The sequence below is a fragment of the Corythoichthys intestinalis genome, chromosome 12, assembly GCF_030265065.1.
Source record: "Corythoichthys intestinalis isolate RoL2023-P3 chromosome 12, ASM3026506v1, whole genome shotgun sequence".
Taxonomy (NCBI): domain Eukaryota; kingdom Metazoa; phylum Chordata; class Actinopteri; order Syngnathiformes; family Syngnathidae; genus Corythoichthys; species Corythoichthys intestinalis.
This window is the reverse complement of record NC_080406.1, coordinates 53,946,793-53,965,906: the sequence shown is the minus strand read 5'-3', so window position 1 is coordinate 53,965,906 and position 19,114 is coordinate 53,946,793. Positions and strand designations below refer to the sequence as shown.

General features: G+C 38.9%; 1 protein-coding gene across 1 annotated transcript in view; it reads left to right on the top strand.

Annotated features, from left to right (window-relative positions):
* itgb5 (integrin, beta 5) overlaps positions 1–19,114 on the top strand; it is a 106,992-nt gene that overhangs the window by 2,282 nt on the left and 85,596 nt on the right. The window contains exons 2-5 of the mRNA XM_057851917.1: positions 5,048–5,133; positions 5,218–5,425; positions 9,838–10,087; positions 15,498–15,666. Coding sequence (XP_057707900.1) covers positions 5,048–5,133; positions 5,218–5,425; positions 9,838–10,087; positions 15,498–15,666 — 713 coding nt within the window. The remainder of the gene's footprint in view (positions 1–5,047; positions 5,134–5,217; positions 5,426–9,837; positions 10,088–15,497; positions 15,667–19,114) is intronic.

Genomic DNA, 19,114 nt, shown 5'->3' with positions numbered 1-19,114 from the left:
AATGAATTTTCTCTACAACGATTTCCAATATCCGCTTCATTCTTCTCATTGGTTGTGTCGGATTAATTTCGAGATGCTATAAAATCGTATCAGGATCAGGATGGCTTACACAATCGTTGCGTTTTGGTTTCGCAGCGTTACCATGTAGACTGCCTAGGCCATAAGGGTGCTGCGCTACCAAGTACATGTTGACCGAATGACAGAAGAGTCACATGGCAACAGGAGAATAGAAAGCCTATAGAAAGCAAAATTCAACAGCTCATTCTGTGTGTGACATCTTCTGTTAGATTTATAATAATTAGCAATAATTAGCATCTAATGTCATAACTAAGCCTTTTCTGACACTTTTTGGGATTGATTTGTGTCCAAAATATTCTCTATCATGCTCAAGTCACTTGCTGTGATATTTCATAGAACTTTCAAGCATTTCTTGGTGCAACCCGAAACACTACAGTTTCATGTCATGAAATGATACCTGTGTGACACCCTGTCAAAAAAACAAAGTGTCAATAAAAAAAACAAAAACAAAGGAAAAGCCTTTTACAATACAAGTATTGTAGCTACTCGAGGTCTGTATTTGGATTTTTTTTTTGGGCCGATTAACAAAAAAAATAAGCTGATAAAAAAGGATTTTGATCAGGCATCTGTGTGGGCAACTGTGGCCGCTGCTGACTGACTGTAGGACCCCGGAAGGACCCTACAACAGCTTGAAGGCAGGCTGCTGCAGGAAGCTTGCCTGTTTTGTAAATATTGTAAGATTTGTTTTCATCTTGCATTAGAGAATATACAATATTGCTTCAAACTTTAAGGTGTTTACTGAGTGATCCTTCCACTCTAAGTGTAATACGTTGCGTTAGCGGTGGGAATGTTGAGGTACTTAACGATTCGATTACAATTCGTAAGGCTACGATTCGATTATAAATCGATTATTGATGCCCCCCTCCCCCGCTTTTATTGTTTCATACGTTAGTTCCAAAATTGTTCAAAAATCCTCTCGGGCTAAACCAAACTACTATTTTAGTATCAAGTTAACAGTTCAGAACACAATAAATTATTCTGATTCTGATTCTGAAATAAAATACTCAAGTCCAATTCTGTATCAGCAGCTTTAAACTACATTCAATTAATTGAATACTGTGAACCAAACGTTAAAGTGCTTGTGACACGAAAAAGCATGTTTATTTCATAATACACGCGGTATTTTATGCTCCTGAATGATATGGACCGCTTGGATGTGTGTGGAAGCGATCGCTATATTTATTTAGTTTTTTGAATCCCGCGCCAGGAAAATGAGTGACTTCCGGCTTCGGTCTCGCATTGAGGAGGAGGGCGCTGTGACGTGTACGGTAGAAGACGTCCTCTTCACGCTACAGTGTACTGTTGTGTATGAGGACGAAGGATTCAGCTGATTTTGCGGATTAATACTTTTATTTTTTGCATCACGCCAGCCAAACGGCTGCAGAAAAATCATTCTGTATCCGGGAGAGGCGTATGCGCCTTTTTGGAGTTTCAAAAGGTTCCCATTCACCGTGGATATTTACTGTGGGACCATTGGACTTACAAGGAAGTGAGTAAACATCTTGTTTTGTATTATGTCAAATACGAATACAGTGATTACAAAGTAAACACTATAAAATTCCTTTAAATAAAGGACTACTTACGTTTGATCATTGATAGGCATGTAAAAAGCTATCCTCACGCTCATTAGCAGTTAGCTGTTAGCACGTTAGCTACACAACAATTCCAGCCACCCTCCTCCAGGGAACGAACTGTAAATTGCTCTCCGCCGGGCGGTTTGCCGATCCGCAAAGAAACTCGACAACCGGGTCGTCATGTCAAATAATCCAGGCTAGTTATGTGTGATTTTCCACTTCGAAGACTTTGAAACATCCCTCGGTTCGGGTTAGCATGTCGGCTAGCTGTCACTCCTTCTGGTCTGTTTACATTCTCCGAAGCCGGGGAAGGGAAATGACATATGTCCGATTTAGGTGTCATAAAATATCGTTCGGCAGGTGTGACAGTAAAGGTAAAGTCGACTGTTTTGACCATTATGGAGTAATTTTGCCATGTCGTCTTGAATAAATGGATTTTTATTATTTTATATTCCATTTAGCACAAGTTATTTGTCATGACCATGCCATTTATTTAGCAATTGGGGAAAGTACTTGGGTAAAAAGAATATCCTGTAAAAATATTGAAGTAAAGAGACAGAAACAATGACATTTTGCCGCTCTCTTCGTCGCGTTTTCCTCATTGTGAATAGTTCCCCCTCGACGGGCTGACTGGTCCTTCTCAAGCCATTTATATAGCTATTGGGGAAAATACTTGGATAAAAAGAATATCCTGTAAAAATATTGGGAGTAGAGAGACTGAAACAATGACATTTTGCAGCTCTCTTCGTCTCGTTTTCCTCGTTCTGAACAATTCCCCCTCAATGGGCTGAATAGTAAAACCGATGAGCCTAGTCTACCGCTGACGTCATCCACCTGTTGGGGACGCTAAAGCCCTATAATTGTAGGCGTGGCTAACCGGCAGATTAAAAGACTAATTTCTCGTCATCTGCGCTTTGCTAAATTGTTGTATATGGTCGAATCGTCTCAAAATATGATTCTAATTCACATAATAATGCCATTTAAGACTTTTTTTCTGGTGTCGTATGCTCTTTAAAGTTGTTAAAATTGCTCCCATTATTCCATAATTTCCCTTTTGTCTACTTTCGGCATGTGAACGTTTTAAAATTGCTTCATCATTTAAAGAAGATTCAAGTCAAGATTTTGCCGATTTAGTAGGATTTTAGATAAAAAGTTAATCAGGTTCGCTACAACACAGCCTTCCAGAGAAGTCTACTGCTTTAAGATGGTGGCTATTAACTAACGCCAGCAAGTCTGTCATTTCGCATCTAGTTCTCTATAAACCCCAATCACCAATGTCACACAATCACGTGATCGCTGTATTGTGCCGCCATATTGTCCGTCATTGTGTGTCCGTATTGTCAATGCTTGTATTTTCTAAAGGGGGATTCACTTGCAAATTATGGAAGCCCCGGTGCTTTCAGATGCTGTAAACTCATTGGATTAGTTGCATAAAAGCCGTTATTTGGAAAAGCTTCGGTCGATCCCCAGTCGCCAGATCCATATTTGATGCCCAAACCGATGTTTCCTCCCGTCCGGTCTGGTCCCATCCCGTGCGTCAGAGCTCATCCTGAGACCACAAAATTTCCAATCATCCTCCAGTTTATGTCACGATGAGGAGTCGGGTACCCAAAATCGGCACCGGCCCAAATATAAACAGACATTTGGTCAGCTGAGCGTCACCGTTGTCACGATTGTAAAATGACACTTGATCGACAACGGGCCGGTGTGTGCCGAAAAATAGCTGCCCCGCGTGAAATGTCCCCCCTGACGGGAGCGCTTATTTATAAGGCTTTATTGACGTGAAAACATCAAATGTTTTCATGGACGCATTACAGTAATGGATTTACGACTGTAAGATCCGTTTTAAATCATTAAATTACACAAAATATTAGTACTGTATTTTAGTAACAAATCGTGGACTGGGCCACATAACCATCTTTGAACAGAAATGTATTAGTCTACTGGTTTTCACGACCATATGCCAATGACAATCGCACAGGTATGACATTTATTAGTTCAAGCAGAGTAAAATAATACATATTCGCGGTACAAGAAAGTCGTTTCTGTGTGGGCGATCCTGTCAAGGGGGCCATTTCACGCAGGGCTGCTATTTTTCGGCACAACACCTGCTGTTGCGCTCACCTTCTTGCTGCGCGACCGTGGCGACGAGCTTCGTAGTCTCCGTCTGATGATGTCTGCGATCGTGTTGGCATCATATTGATGTTTTCGCTGCTGTCTGACGGCTGTCGACACAAACGCATCATGGACCGAGATAAACAAACAGTGCTGCTCAGAGATTTGCCCTTATAACAATGGGCACACAGCAACTACTAAAATGACCGTTTATCTTCTCTGTTACTGCAACCAACCGCCACACATGCCTTCACCATTTTGATTAATCAATGTTAACGATTGTCAGGAAGGTTTTCGGGTTAGTTTAATAGGCGGTGATTCCTTAGACAAGCAGAAAAACACGAAGTAATAGGAGGAATGTACGTAGCTGTAATATGTAAACACAATGAGCCCACGGACAATATGGCGGCACCAGTCAGGGGGGCGGAGTTATGACTTCACATGATTGGGGTTTATACGTGTTCTATCACCACCGAATCTGCCATTTCTCATGTAGTTCTATATATGTATATGTGATATCTACCGTAGCATTATGTGGCTGTATGTTTGTAGCAACTAGCAACTGGGCGTTGTTTGTAGCGGCTGCCGGTCGCAGTCAAGTATTATTGTTTTTTTTATCTAGTGGCATGAGTTGAACATGATATTTACTCTCAGTCCGTTCCTCATTGCGTCCCAAAGACCACGATGACTGTGTTTTAGTTCCTGGTATAATTAAATATTTGGAATTTGGATGTTTGTTAATCGTTCTCGAATCTTCCGCAGCCGACTTGCGAATAATCTAAGAATCGGAAATTTCGCACGCCTCTAGTTAGCGTAGCATTAGCTTTAGCATGGCAAGCCTCCTTTTAAACTCTCATTTGTTTACATCTTGTCGTGATGTCCTGGTGACTTTAATTATTTGAAAATAATGTACTGTTCTTGCCGAGTGTCTATAATTATAAAAAGAAGTGGTGTGTTTGTTGGTTTGGCAGCACTAAATCGATTTAATTGATTAAGTCTCAGGTCATCATTGGAAATTTCAAGCATTTAAAAAAAAATGCCTTTTATAATCAGTGGTTTAAAAAAAATGTATATCTGCTCACAAAATCAGCTTTGAATATCTGCAATCAGCTAAAAATGTTTTTAGATATCGGCATTTGAAAATCCCATATCAATTGACCTCTTGTAGCTACTAGAAAATTATATAATACAAGGCTCAGTGTTCACTCCCCCCCATAGTCATAGTCATGATTTGTTTACAAAAATGTATGACTCTAGAGTTGACATTACTTCTCCTTCAGGTCTTAATGTGTGTATGAGTGGCAGTGCAACTTCTTGTGAGGAATGTCTCCTGATTCACCCCAGTTGCGCCTGGTGCGCACAAGAGGTATGGTTCTTTAGCAAGTTGCTTTTAAGACTGCTTTTTGCATCACAGATACAGTGTATTATTGTACTGTCTTCTCTGTAACAGGATTTTGGGAGGGGCCGCACCCTGATGTCACGCTGCGACTTTGTTGAAAACCTGCAAAAGCGGGGCTGCCAGAGCCGTTTTGTGGAATACCCCACCAACAGCCTCGCGGTGCAGCAGAACATGCCTCTGAGTTCCAAGGGGTCCGGCTTGACCCAGCAGGATGTGGTCCAGATTCGACCTCAGCGCATCTCCCTTAGTTTGCGACCAGGTGAGAAAGTGTCATGTTAAAGGAGCGATACATAAGATTTGTGTTACAATGCTGACTATTTCAATGGACATTAAAGAAACATGTTTTGGGACAAGAACCAACACAGTTTTCAATGATTAAACTGAGATTTTCCCCATTTTAAAAGTCAATAGTGCGCCCGTAAAAATTATTGTTTTGATTCTGTGTTTACAACGAATGTCCTGCCTTCAACCACTCGGCCAATTATGAGATAAGTTCTTGGTCTCCGTCAAGGTTGCCAGAGCTCTGTAATTTCCGTAAAATAAGGTTTAAGAATTAAGAAGGGTATGCACATATATGTCGTGCATTTGTACAACAAGAACGTTTACTTATACTACAAGATTGTGGACTTAATTGTACTCAACTCTGGCTATTTATACAACAAGTACGTGTACTTACATGAACTTCAACTACGTGTTTATGCGTGTACTTAAACCACATGTGGGTGTACTCATACTAGTAGTACGTGTGCTTGTGTTTACTCGTACTACAAATATACAGACTACAACAGTAAAGCTACTCACGCAATTTCTCCAAAAATTGAATTTTTAGTTTCTGATTGAAATGCAACTTTGGTATGATAACGCAGCATGATTCTCCATTGCGAAGCCCTTGTTCGGCATCCCAAGTGTTGTGCAGTGTTGTTTTTGTCAACGATGACTATAAGGAAAATATTTTTCCGACGAACAATTTTTTTCCATGACGAGACAACAGCGAGCTAAAAACTTGTCTTTGAAGACTAAAACATAACGACACAACTGCCGCTTTCATCTTGAGAAAGACGAAAATTCGCCATAGTTTCCGTCACATGTTCACAATGTGTGACATTTAATGTGTATCGTAGCAGTGTCTGGTTGTGGTACTCATGTGATGTGCTGTGACCCCCCCACTAGTCACTCACCCACTAGTGTCCTCTCCAGTCTCCCCATTGCTTGTTTCGAGGCACACATGATAAAATTTGCCTTCTTATCCTGGCCAGAGAAAATATGCAATGTTGCTAAAGGTCTGTGCTGAGTGATCATCACACACTAAATGTAACTCTTAGCATAAGCATAGCATTCGCGTTCAAGTTAGCATTAGTCTATTACGCCGCCTTATGAAAACAGAGCTTTTCCGATGAAAATTCTTGTGAATAAATGCTTAAATCCCTGAATTCTTTATGGATATGGATGTAAAACAGCATCGACTCTTGGTTAAAAGCAAAAAAAACCTGCAGTTAGCATTTATTTTATGTAAGTATTGCGAACTACGATGCTAGTCAGTTAGCAAATGTAGCGGCCGCCTTATGAAAACAGCTTTTCCGGTGAAAATTCTTGTGAATAAATGCTTCAGTCCTTGAATTCTTTATAGATATGGACGTAAAACAGTCTTGATTCTTGGTAAAAAGCAAAAAAAAAAACAAAAAAAAACCATGCAGTTAGCATTTATTTTACGTAAATATTGCAAACTATATTGCCAGTCAGTAAGCAAATGTAGCAGCCGCCTTATGAAAACAGAGCTTTTTAATTGAAAATTCTTGTGAATAAATGCTTAAATCCCTAAATTCTTTATAGATAGGGATGTAAAACAGTCTCGATTCTTGGTTAAAAGCAAAAAAAAAAAAGTGCTGTCAGCATTTTTTTACGTAAATATTAGGGCTGTCAAAATTATCGCGTTAACGGGCGTTAATTAATTTTTTAAATTAACTCATTCACTCCCAGCCATTTTCACCGGAGCAAGGCCCTTCGCTCCCGGCCATTTTACTGGATTTTGACTGATTTTGCACGGCCCACAAAAAATTCTGTTCTATTGCTATATAAACATGGAACCCACCAAAAGAAAGATTAGACTCTCTTCTTTCAGCAGAAAAAAAAGTAAGTTCATACGTTATTTCATTCTTTAGAAATCAGCATTAGAAAATAGCTTAGTTTGAGCATTTTTCCAATTTCTGATGAAAAAACGGAGAAAATGAGCTTTTTGTAAACGCAAAAATTTCAAACATAATTTTGACTTTAACACGGCTATTTTTTGCTTCAGTGACATCCCAAACATCTGAATAATGTTTTCCTTTTACAAAATAACATGAACAATCAGCCAAATAGAGCTTTTCATAGCAAAGTAACAATTTATTCACACTTACCTAACTGAGAGATGACGTTTGGTGGCTGCGACAGCGGTTAAACTTTTCCCTCATTGCCGACTGTCTCGTAAAGATGGATTTTTTTAAAGTCTTTTTTTGTGGTGACCACTGTCTCGTTCACCAGGGGAACTTATGTTCCTGGGGGGGAACTGGTTTGGCCGTGCGCGTTTCCGTGCAAGACACTCGAGCGTGCGGTGGAGGTGAAGCAGCAAGCTGCGGAGGGGCTCTGCTAACTTCCCTAATAAAGTTGTACTGTTTGAATTGAGTTGTGGGCGCTTAACAAATGCGCTACTGCCCTCCAGTGGCCAGTTTTATTGCTTTAAAATGGGTTTTGAGGCTTGTTTTTTCTTTTGGCGATAGATCGGAAGCTCTAGATGCTTCTTGTACAAAAAAACGCAAAAGACGTATAAATACGTAATCGGGACACTGAAGCATTTGGAAATAGAACGTATTTATACGGTTCTGGGAGCAAATGAGTTAATCACGTTAAAATATTTGACGCAATTAACGCACTAGGCCCGCTCAGACAGATTTAAATGTCAGTACAGTGAAAGGCCAACTTGTTAATTGTGTTTTATGGAGTTTTTCCGCCCTCTGATGGCGCTTGGGTGTGACTAGCATATGTTATGTGGCGTAATGTCGCCCTCTGCTGGGATTCAGTGCAGCTGATTATTTGGGTTTCGGCGCGCTTTTCTGACGTGATCATATGTCGACGCGAACTCACACTAATAGACAGTGCTATTCAGACCAGCTAACGTCCGCATCCAGTATTCAGTGGCAGTTCTCATAGCCCCATCACACTGTTTGTGTCTAATACATGCATCGCTTGTGAGTTATATTCCTCCTTTGTTTATATTCATGAGCATTAGATAGTTATTGATGATGTGTATTTGAGTTTGTTCACATATATGGTGAAATGCAGTTACATTGTTAGATGCTTGTGAGCTTATTGGCTAGTGCTACTGCTCAAATGGACACGTGTGTGTACATTTTATGTTATTTTGTGATTTATGCAAGTTATTGACACATTGCCTTGTTATTTTCAGTTTTACAAAAATACAAGAAACGTGCTCCTGTCAAAAAGAGATGACTTCAGTAAAGCCCATGCAACTTTGCCACACCGTCTAATTTCTTTTTGGAACTTATGTTCGCTATCTGTCAATTTGTGTACTCACACACATTGAGGACAGAATAGGGCTACTAGTTTATTTTTTGATTGAAAATTTTACAAATTTTATTAAAACGAAAACATTAAGAGGCGTTTTAATATAACATTTCTATAACTTGTACTAATATTCATCTTTTAAGAACTACAAGTCTTTCTATTCATGGATCCCTTTAACAGAATGTTAATAATGTTAATGCCATCTTGATTTATTGTTATAATAAACAAATACAGTCCTCATGTACCATATGTTGAATGTATATATCCATCTTGTCTTATCTTTCCATTCCAACAATAATTTACAGAAAAATATGGCATATTTTATAGATGGTTTGAATTGCGATTAATTGCGATTAATTACGATTAATTAATTTTTAAGCTGTAATTAACTCGATTAAAAATTTTAATCGTTTGACAGCCCTAGTAAATATGTTAAAGTACAATGCTAGTCTGTCAGTCAATGTGGCGGCAGCCTTACAACAAAGAGTTTTTTAGGTTGAAAATTCTTGTGAGTAAAGGCTTAAATCCGTAAATATGTCGAAGAATTACGTCAATGCCGTCTCGGGTAATTTCTCCCATTGATTTTTTTCATCCGCATGGTACAAAAACTAATTACCTTGAATTCTCAAACAAATCACTCCTGAGACAATCTTTCCCGTTTGTATGTGGTACAGCTTTCGTACTTTTTCAACCTAAATCCGGCGTTGGATCGCTGCATGTGTCGCTGCGACCGACTGCGAAGAACTGAAGCGGAGTGTGGGATGGCCCCCCTACTTGAAGGCGTGGCGCAGTGTATGTCGAATGTGACCCGTCACTATAATTATGAAGTCTATGATGAAAATTAAAAGTGCTGCCAAAAACAACACTGCAAAAGGGAAGGAAAGAGATGTTGTGCGCTTCAATAGTTTGATCCTGGTTGCAGTGCAATTTTTGGCCACCAGTCTTACATGTTGCTCCTTTAAGAAGATAATACTATGTGTCTTACAACATAGTTATGTGCTGTTCTAAAAACAGTCATATTTTTTAAGTTTGTCCATTTTTCCTGAAATGTTACCGTTTATCCAAATATGTAAAACGTGCTCACGGATGGATTTCATTCTGGGTACACAGGAGAACAGACGTGGTTTGAGCTACAGGTGCGTCAGGTGGAGGATTACCCTGTGGACCTCTACTACCTGATGGATCTCTCCCTCTCCATGAAAGACGATTTGGACACCATACGCAACCTGGGAACGAAGCTAGCTCTGGAGATGGGCAAGCTCACTAGCAATTTTCGTCTGGGCTTCGGTTCATTTGTGGACAAGAACATGTCGCCCTTCTCTTATACGTCACCCAAGTATCAGGAGAACCCCTGCAATGGGTAGGTAGCCCGAATAATAAACTATATAGCTGTAAATACAGTGCTGCTGAACAATTATTGGCCCCCGTGAAGTTCAAGTACGTAATGTGGAATATTTTCTGAATAAAATTAATAAAGTGAAATATTTTATTCCTATTTACTTTTTCAAAATACTACCTACAATTAAAAGGTGTTGACTATATCCATTGCATTTCCATTATTTCTGAAGAGATTCTGGAAGAAATAACCGGGTGTTAATAATGGTGAGCAGGACTGTACTGGACTCTCGCATATTTGCAGTTCAGGACCTGTTGATTTACAAATTTGTTGATCCTTTTTTTTGTTTGTTTTGTTTTTTAAACCCCTTAATACATAGTAAATTAGAGATGTTCCAGATCAAAGCAATTTCAGTGCGTATCGCAGGCCTGTACACTAAGCTTTATCAGGAGCACATGTGCTCGCAAATTTAAAAAATTAGCGCTAATTTTGAGTTCCGCTCACTTGACCACGGGAACATGAACGTCCGCCGGCTTGACCGCAGTTTGCAATATTTATAGAACATAATGTCTTATAGTGGCAGTCAAAGGAAGAGTTTGAGCCAGTCTGATTGGATTTGTAAATCTTGCTAGCAGTGTCACTGCTAACACTGGCTGTCGGCAAATCTCATAAACGATGGCAGCACAGATAGCAGAATGACATAATTTTTCTATAAATTTGCGTCTGACGGGGAGCTAACTTCACGGAGGTCTTGTAGATGGATCAATATTTAAAGTTTTGTCGGAAATACATGTAATATCCTCATTGAAAGAAGAGTAAAGAAAGTCACGATAAGCATTTTTTGACGGGCAACAATGATTTTGCTGTTTCGCGAACCAATATGACATCCTCTGGCCTAATGTGGATTGGTAGCCTTCTGAGGCTGAGCCAATTGGGAAAGAGGCGGGAGCTGTAGACGTGACCACGAAGTGATTATTTAGTTGAATACCATAGCAAAATCCAAAGTGGTTCTTGTAAATAGGTCCATTTACCAAGTTTTGTTGGAAATACACCTAATTTTCTCATTGAAAGAGGAGCAAAGAACATCACCAAAAACATTTTTGATGAGAAACGACGTTTTTGCGAGTGTGACAAGAAGAGCCATCGTCCAATCAGCAGCCGTACATTTTTTTGAAGGTTGCTCTCAAGAAACAGCTCTGTCTTGGATGTTTCCCATTTCATATGTGGAATATATTCGTAGCAATAAGTCAGTTAATCGCACGGTAAATGAAAATGAGGTTTACCATTTTCGTGGCTGTGATTTATCTCCGCATGCCTGCGTGCATACAGTGGTATGAAAAAATATCTGCACCTTTTGGAATTCCTCACATTTCTGCATATAATCACAAATCTGATCTGATCTTTGTCAAAATCACACAGATGAAAATACAGTGTCTGCTTGAACTAAAACCACCCAAACATTTATAGGTTTTCATATTTTAATGAGGATAGCATGCAAACAATGACAGAAGGCGGAAAATAAGTTAGCGAAAGAGCAATTGAAACCAATTTTAACCAAACATTTTAAGTCAGGTGTGTGCCCAATCACTGATGGGTGGTTTAAAGCTGCCCTGTCCACTATAAAACACACACCTGGTAAGAAATGTCTTGATGAGAAGCACTGTCTGATGTGCATCATGGCTTGGTCAAAAGAGCTGTCTGAAGACCTGCGATCAAGGATTGGTGATTTGTATAAAGCTGGGAAAGGATACAAAACGATCTCTAAAAGTCTGATTTTTTCATCAGTCGACAGTCAGAGAAGTTGTCTACAAATGGAGAGTTTGGCACTGTTGCTTCTCTCCCAAGAATTGGCCGTCCACCAAAGATGACACGAAGAGTTCAGCGCAGAATACTCAGAGAGGTAAAAAAGGAACCCCAGAGTGTCTGCTAAAGCCTTACAGAAATCACTGGCACAGTCCAATATCTCTGTGCAAGCATCAACTGTACGTAAAACTATGGCCAAGAATGGTGTTCATGGGAGGACTGTATGGAGGAAGCCACTGCTGTCTCAAAAAAAAAAAAAAAAAAAAGAAAAAATGTTGCTCATTTAATCTTCGCAAAAAGGCACTTCACATAAGTTTTGGCAAAATATTTTGTGGACTGATGAAACCAAAGTTGATTTGTTTGGGAGTAACAACCTCATGTGTGGAGGAAAATGGAAAATCTACAAATCCACAAATCTACTATTTCTAAACCCATCGCCAAGAAAGGTGTTTATGGTAGAACTCCACGGAGGAAGCCACTATTGTCTAAAAAAACCCATTGTTGCTCGTTTAATGTTTGCAAAAAAGCATTTGGACACTCCACATAAGTTTTGGCAAAATGTTTTGCCAAAATATTGAAACCAAAGTTGATTTGTTTGGGAGTAACAACCTCATGTGTGGAGGAAAAATGGAACAGCTCACCAACATCAACACCTCACCCCCACCGTGAAGCATGGTGGAGGGAGCATCATGATTTGGGGCTGTAATGCTTCCTCAGAGCCTGGACAACTTGCAATAATTAATTAAAGAATGAATTCAAGCGTTTATCAGGATGTTTTGCTGGAAAACCTGGGGCCGTCTGTTGGACAGTTGAAGCTATAAAGAGGATGGATGCCGCAACAAGACAATGATCCAAAACACAGAAGTAAATCAACTTTAGAATGGTTTCAGAAGAACGAAATACACGTTCTGGAGTGCCAAGTCAAAGTCCAGACTTGAATGCCATTGAGATGCTGTGGCATGACCTGAAGACAGCGATTCATGCCAGATACTGTATCCCAGGAATCTGACTGAACTACAGCAGTTTTGTAGAGAGGAATGGGCCAAAATTAGTTCTGATCGATGTGCCAGACTGATCTGCATTTACAGGAAGCGTCTGGTTGAAGTTGTTGCTGCCAAAGGGGGGGGTGCCACAAAATATTAAATGTGATGGTTCACTTACTTATTTTTCCCCTTTCTTCATTGTTATCATGCTATCCTCATTAAAATATGAAAACCTATAAATGTTTGGGTGGTTTTCGGGGAAGCAGACACTGTTTTTTCATCTGTGTGGTTATGACAAAGATCAGATCGCATTTGATGGTGATTTTATGCAGAAATGTGAGAAATTCCAAAAGGTTCAGATACTTTTTCATACCACTGTACATTTGTGCGTGCGTGTGTTTGTGTGTACTGCGTGCACTCAGCACATGTGTGTGTTGGATGCATATGAGACTTCGGTTCCTTTTACAGATGTTTACTGGTCATCAATACACCGTAGAATTAAAGTTCAAACATACAAAATAAGATAACCCTTGCAAAATAGAAATGCTCAATATTGAACATTATAAAACTTTAGCATTGCTACATTGAGGCTAATTAAAAAAAGACTATGTACTAACCACTTTAGCCTGCAATAAAACATTGGCAGTGTTCTTCAAAACGTAAACTTGCGGTTAAGAGGTGACACTTCAAACATGAAAACTCTACTTTACAGCATTTGCAAACAAAATGTGACAAAAAAAAAATAATGACACCACATGCATGATGATAATTGAAGACAAGTGCACTTTATTATTTTTTTCACCTGAGTAAAGCTTACGGGTAGCGGTTTAGCAAATGTACTTCCGGTAAACATTTCAAAATAAAAGCTCATAATATTCCACATGTAAATAAAGATTTCTGTAGTTAATCTCACATAGTTCACACTCTACTGTAGAATACCCTTGGAAGTACACCTATTATGAAATATCTGATTGGCAATGAATAATTTAGCTTTAAATTTGCTGACATGAGCACTTTGCAGGACAAGATGAGTCATTTTGGATCAAATAGACACTTTTGATGGGCTCTAATTGGCAGAGAACAAAAATGTTGTTGGGTTTCTCACCTATTTCATATTCTGCCCTCGGCTATTTTTCAAATGACATGTTATGCATTGTTTTTTTTCTCTAAATATTTATTATTTTTAATATAGTTTGTGTTTTATTTAATAATAACAATTTATTGCATTTAAATGGGTGATTTATCAGGTATGGTCACTAAACTAGTGGTTGAATTGGTTAAAAAAAATTGACAATAATATCACATATCGGCAAAAATTAATGAGACAATATATCGCCTACTAAAATTTTTTTATCGCGACATGCCTAATCAGTGAACCACAATGAAAGATGTCTGTAAGTCTAGACTAGGGCAGCAGCTATCGATTAACAAGGTAATCGATTATCAATTAGTACGAATAATCGAGTCATCGGATTACGAACATTTAATGCGTTGTAGAATCAATTTTAGGAGATGTAAAACAAACAAGTGTTTATGCTTGCAATAATATTTATTTTGGCATGCTAGGATTACACTTTCAAAATAGCATTACATGCGAATACAAAATAAAATTTCTGAATGTTTCTTCAAACTATGCAGAATTGCTCTTTCATTTCAAAAGAGCGATAAATGCATTTAAAAATAAATTAAAATAGCTTAGCCTCGAAAAGTATAAAATAATAAATAAATTAGGATTTAAGTAGAAAGAAGAACAATTGGCTAACTTGCATAACAAAAGGCTGCTAGCCGAAATGCTGTAAAATGCACACATTTTTTTTTTTTTTTTTTACAATGCTCTTAACAAATCGTCCAAACACATATGCTCACAAAAAACTGCTAAATACACTTCTAAACTAAATAACACATATGGAAACAAACATATTAGCTCTAACAGTAACATACCTTATGTTGGTCTTAACAGGGAGCAGCTGAATTCAGCTATGTTAGACGAGTAATGGCATATTCACTGTTGCCAATAGAGGGCAGTGTATTCACCCAAATCATTAAAACTAAATGGAACACTTTCAAAACCATTACAACTAAGGTAACGAATCCTCGAAGCCGCAAAATTTGATTTAAAGCTGTTTTCTAATCGAATTACTGGAGTTAATCGATTAATCATTGCAGCACGACTCTAGACTGAAACTTTTATGCAAAAAAACAGATCAATACAATAAATATGGATGTAGGTAAGCACATTGAAAAAATAAAAAGAGGTTTGGTAGCGTGATCAAGATGAAAGGGGCTAACTCATGGACTCAAAGCAACCCCATGAATTCTATTTTCTTGCCTCGATGAATTATGCATTGTTCGGTCTTCATATTTGATAATGCCCAGTGAATAAGGTCTTCTTTGGCAGCTCACACTCTGGAGCAGAGAACAGAATATGGACTTTCTCCATGTTTGTTTGCCCTGGAGGTGAAAGTGCAGTGCAGCCAGTGCGCATCACTTGCCATGTAGGTTATGCTTGTATGTGTGTGTGCCAATCACAAAGTGGCACAGTAAGAGCAGATTGCTGAAACTGTTTTGGCTGTTCCATTTATTTAAACAATAACATTTGATTGATTTAAAAAAAAAAAATCTGATCCTTGTGTTTAATTCCCACTTAGGTACAAGCTGTTCCCAAACTGTGTACCCACGTTTGGCTTCCGCCACATCTTGTCGCTTACTGACAAAGTGGACCGCTTCAATGAGGAGGTGCAGAAGCAGATGGTCTCCCGCAATCGGGACGCGCCCGAGGGCGGCTTTGATGCTATTCTGCAGGCGGCGGTCTGTAAGGTGACGAGCAACCCGTTGAAATTGTTTCTATCAATTGTATTCAGTCTTTTAACTCTACTCACCAAATAGGAAATGTCCAGCTTGGAGCGCACGATTGATACAAGTAAACAATACATGGCTGACAGTCTCAAAAAAGCCTTTTGTCTGAAAGTCTAGTCTCAATGGGTCTCACACTGGGACCCACAATTTGGAGAAAAAAACAAAAACAAAAACAATTTGCCAAGTGTGTCTCCAGGATACAAATGTCAAATTAAAGCAGTGCTTCTCAATTTTCTGTTACGCCCACCCCAGGGGGACGGTAACTTTTGGCACCCCCCCAATTCTCTGTCGCCACTGTAAATAATATCATTTGTGGATTAAATTATTATTATTTTAAGTACATCTCTGCATAACATTGTCCATTTTAATATTAAAGGGAAACAAAGGGAAAGTAAAGTAAAGTAATTAAGATCAACTTAAAATAATGTATAACTTTATTAACATTGTTTTGTTTAGAACAGAAAAGCCTTGAAGTGCATCGATTTGCCTGGGGAAAAAAAAAAGTCTCATCCAAACTATAAAAATACACTGAAGGTACATTTTTGATCATTTTATACTGAAAAATTAAATTAATTAAATCAATAAATAATAATACATTCAAATTGATTAACAACATTAACTCAGAGTACTACAGTGGTATGAAAAAGTATCTGGACCTTTTGGAATTCTCACATTTCTGCATAAAATCACCACCAAATGTGATCTGATCTTTGTCAAAATCACACAGATGAAAAAAGTGTCTGCTTTAACTAAAACAACCCAAACATTTTATAGGTTTTCATATTTTAATGAGGATAGAATGCAAACAATGACAGAAGGGGAATAAATAAGTTCGGAACCATCACATGTAATATTTTGTTACCTCCATCCCACCCCCTTTGGCAGCAATAACTTCAACCAGACGCGTCCTATAGCTGCAGATCAGTCTAGCACATCGATCAGCTCTAATCTTGGCCAATGCTTCTCAACAAAACTGCTGTAGTTCAGTCAGATTCCTGGGATGTCTGTCATTAATCACTGTCTATAGGTCATGCCACAGCATTCAATGGGGTTCAAGTCTGGACTTTGACTTGGCACTCCAGAACGTGTATTTTGTTTTTCTGAAACAATTCTGAAGTTTACTTCTGTGTTTTGGATCATTGTCTTGTTGCAGCATCCATCCTCATTTTATGTTCAAACTGTCTGACAGACGGCCTCAGGTTTTCCTGCAAAACATCCTGATAAACTTATGAATTCATTCTTCCATTAATGATTGCAAATTGTCCAGGCCCTGAGGAAGCAAAACGGTCGCGAATCATGATTCTCCCTCCACCATGGTTCACGGTGGGGATGAGGTGTTGTTGTTGGTGAGCTGTTCCATTGATCCTCCACACATGACTTTATGTGTTACACCCCTAAACAATTTAACTTTGGTTTCATCAGTCCACAAAATATTTTTCCAAAACGTCTGTGGAGTGTCCAAGTGCCTTTTTGCGAACATTAAACGAGCAACAATGTTTTTTATAGACAGCAGTGGCTTCCCATGAACACCATGCATGCCCATAGTTCTACATGTGGTTGATGTGAGCACAGAGATATTGGACTGTGCCAGTGACTTCTGTAAGTCGTTAGCAGACACTCTAGGGTTCTTTTTTACCTTTCTGAGTATTCTGCACTGAACCCTTGGCGTCATCTTTGGCGGAGGGCCACTCCTTGGGAGAGGACCAACAGCGGCAAACTCTCTCCATTTGTAGACAACTTCTCTAACTGTCAACTGATGAACATCCAGACTTTTAGAGAAAGTTTGTATCCTTTCCCAGCTTTATACAAAGCAACGATCCTTGATCGCAGGTCTTCAGATAGATCTTTTGACCGAGCCATGATGCACATCAGACAATGTTCTCATCCAGAGAATTCTTTCCACGTGTGTGTTTTATAGTAGGCAGGGCAGTGATTGGGCACTCGCCTGACTAAAATGTTTGGTAAAAATTGGTTTCAATTGGTCTTTAAGTCTTCTTATGCATAGGGTTCACGTACTTATTTTTCCCCGTTCTCTCATTGTTTTTATGTTATCCTCATTAAAATATGAAAACCTATAAATGTTTGGGTGGTTTTACTTAAAGCAGACGCTATATTTTCATCTGTGTGATTTTGACAAAGTTCAGATCACATTTGATTGTGATTATATGCAGGAATTCTGAAAGGCTCAGATACTTTTTCATACCACTCTATATGCCAAACAAGTTGATTGGAAAAACAAAAAATAATCGAACAAAAACGACAATGTCATTGGACAGAGGGACAGTTTTTATTTTTGCTGCAGGCAGTATCAGTTCCTTGGCTATGGTGTGGGGTTATATTGCTCTGAGCAACTTGGTATGCAATCTTATATGATCCTAACAGTGCTCGCTGGTTTACTGACATAACTCTGACAAAGTGGGACGATTGTTGGCAATATTCGTCACGTTTTTGCAGAAAAAAAAAACCAAAACAATTCAAGCGGCATAACAATATGATTGGGGAATAATGCTTTAATTTATTTGGCTTCATGCCGTCCGCTACCAACATTTTTAGACCCATATTACATAGATATATACTGGTCTTTCCTCGTCTCCCACTGTATTAAAAGTCGAAGCCAAACGCTACATAGACTTCGTCATACAGTATTTCCTCATCTTAGCTCTTCATAGCTCCTGCTCTTTGCTGCAAGCTCTTGTTTGGTTCAAAAAGGACTGGTCTTGTGGTTCTCAATGGGTCTCACACTGGGACCCCCAGTTTGGGGGAAAAAAAGTGCCAATTTGTCTAGTGTGTCGCCAGGATACGAATGTCAAATAAAAGTTTCATGATGGGCATAGTATTGTGTGAAAATAAGATATTAATAGGATGTTGTAGCTCAAATTTCATTCACATGGTAAAAATTTAGTAAAAAGCCCCATGACAAGCATCTGGTCTATTTGCTTGATAATTAAAAGCGTCACAGGGGGGTGGGACAGGAAGTGCATTCTGTTGCAGCTGTCCTGCAAAGACAGGTCAATCTCCGTTCACCCCCTTTGCTGTCTAAGTTCCTCCACTGCTGTTACATCTTGCTACCCGATATGTAGAGGGACTTCCTCCAAGGAGCTACTGCCTTGTAATTAAACAACAAACCACAGCTGGGGCTTCCCCCAAACCTTCTTCATCTAATTTTACTCATCAGAAGTAAAGTCAACCTTAAGAATGCCTTTTATATTCATGATCTTCAACAAAAGTTTTAACAAAAGGTTTTAGAAAGACTATTCCTCTGCTGTTCAGCATTGTTCCCATTGTTTCAGATTAATAAGGTTCTGGCTGGCCTTCTTTTTCCACTTTTACCCTTATACTCACACACTTATCAACCTTGAGGGAGTTGCTCTCAAGATGGTGTGACTATCTTCAAGGTCTTGTTTTGCAT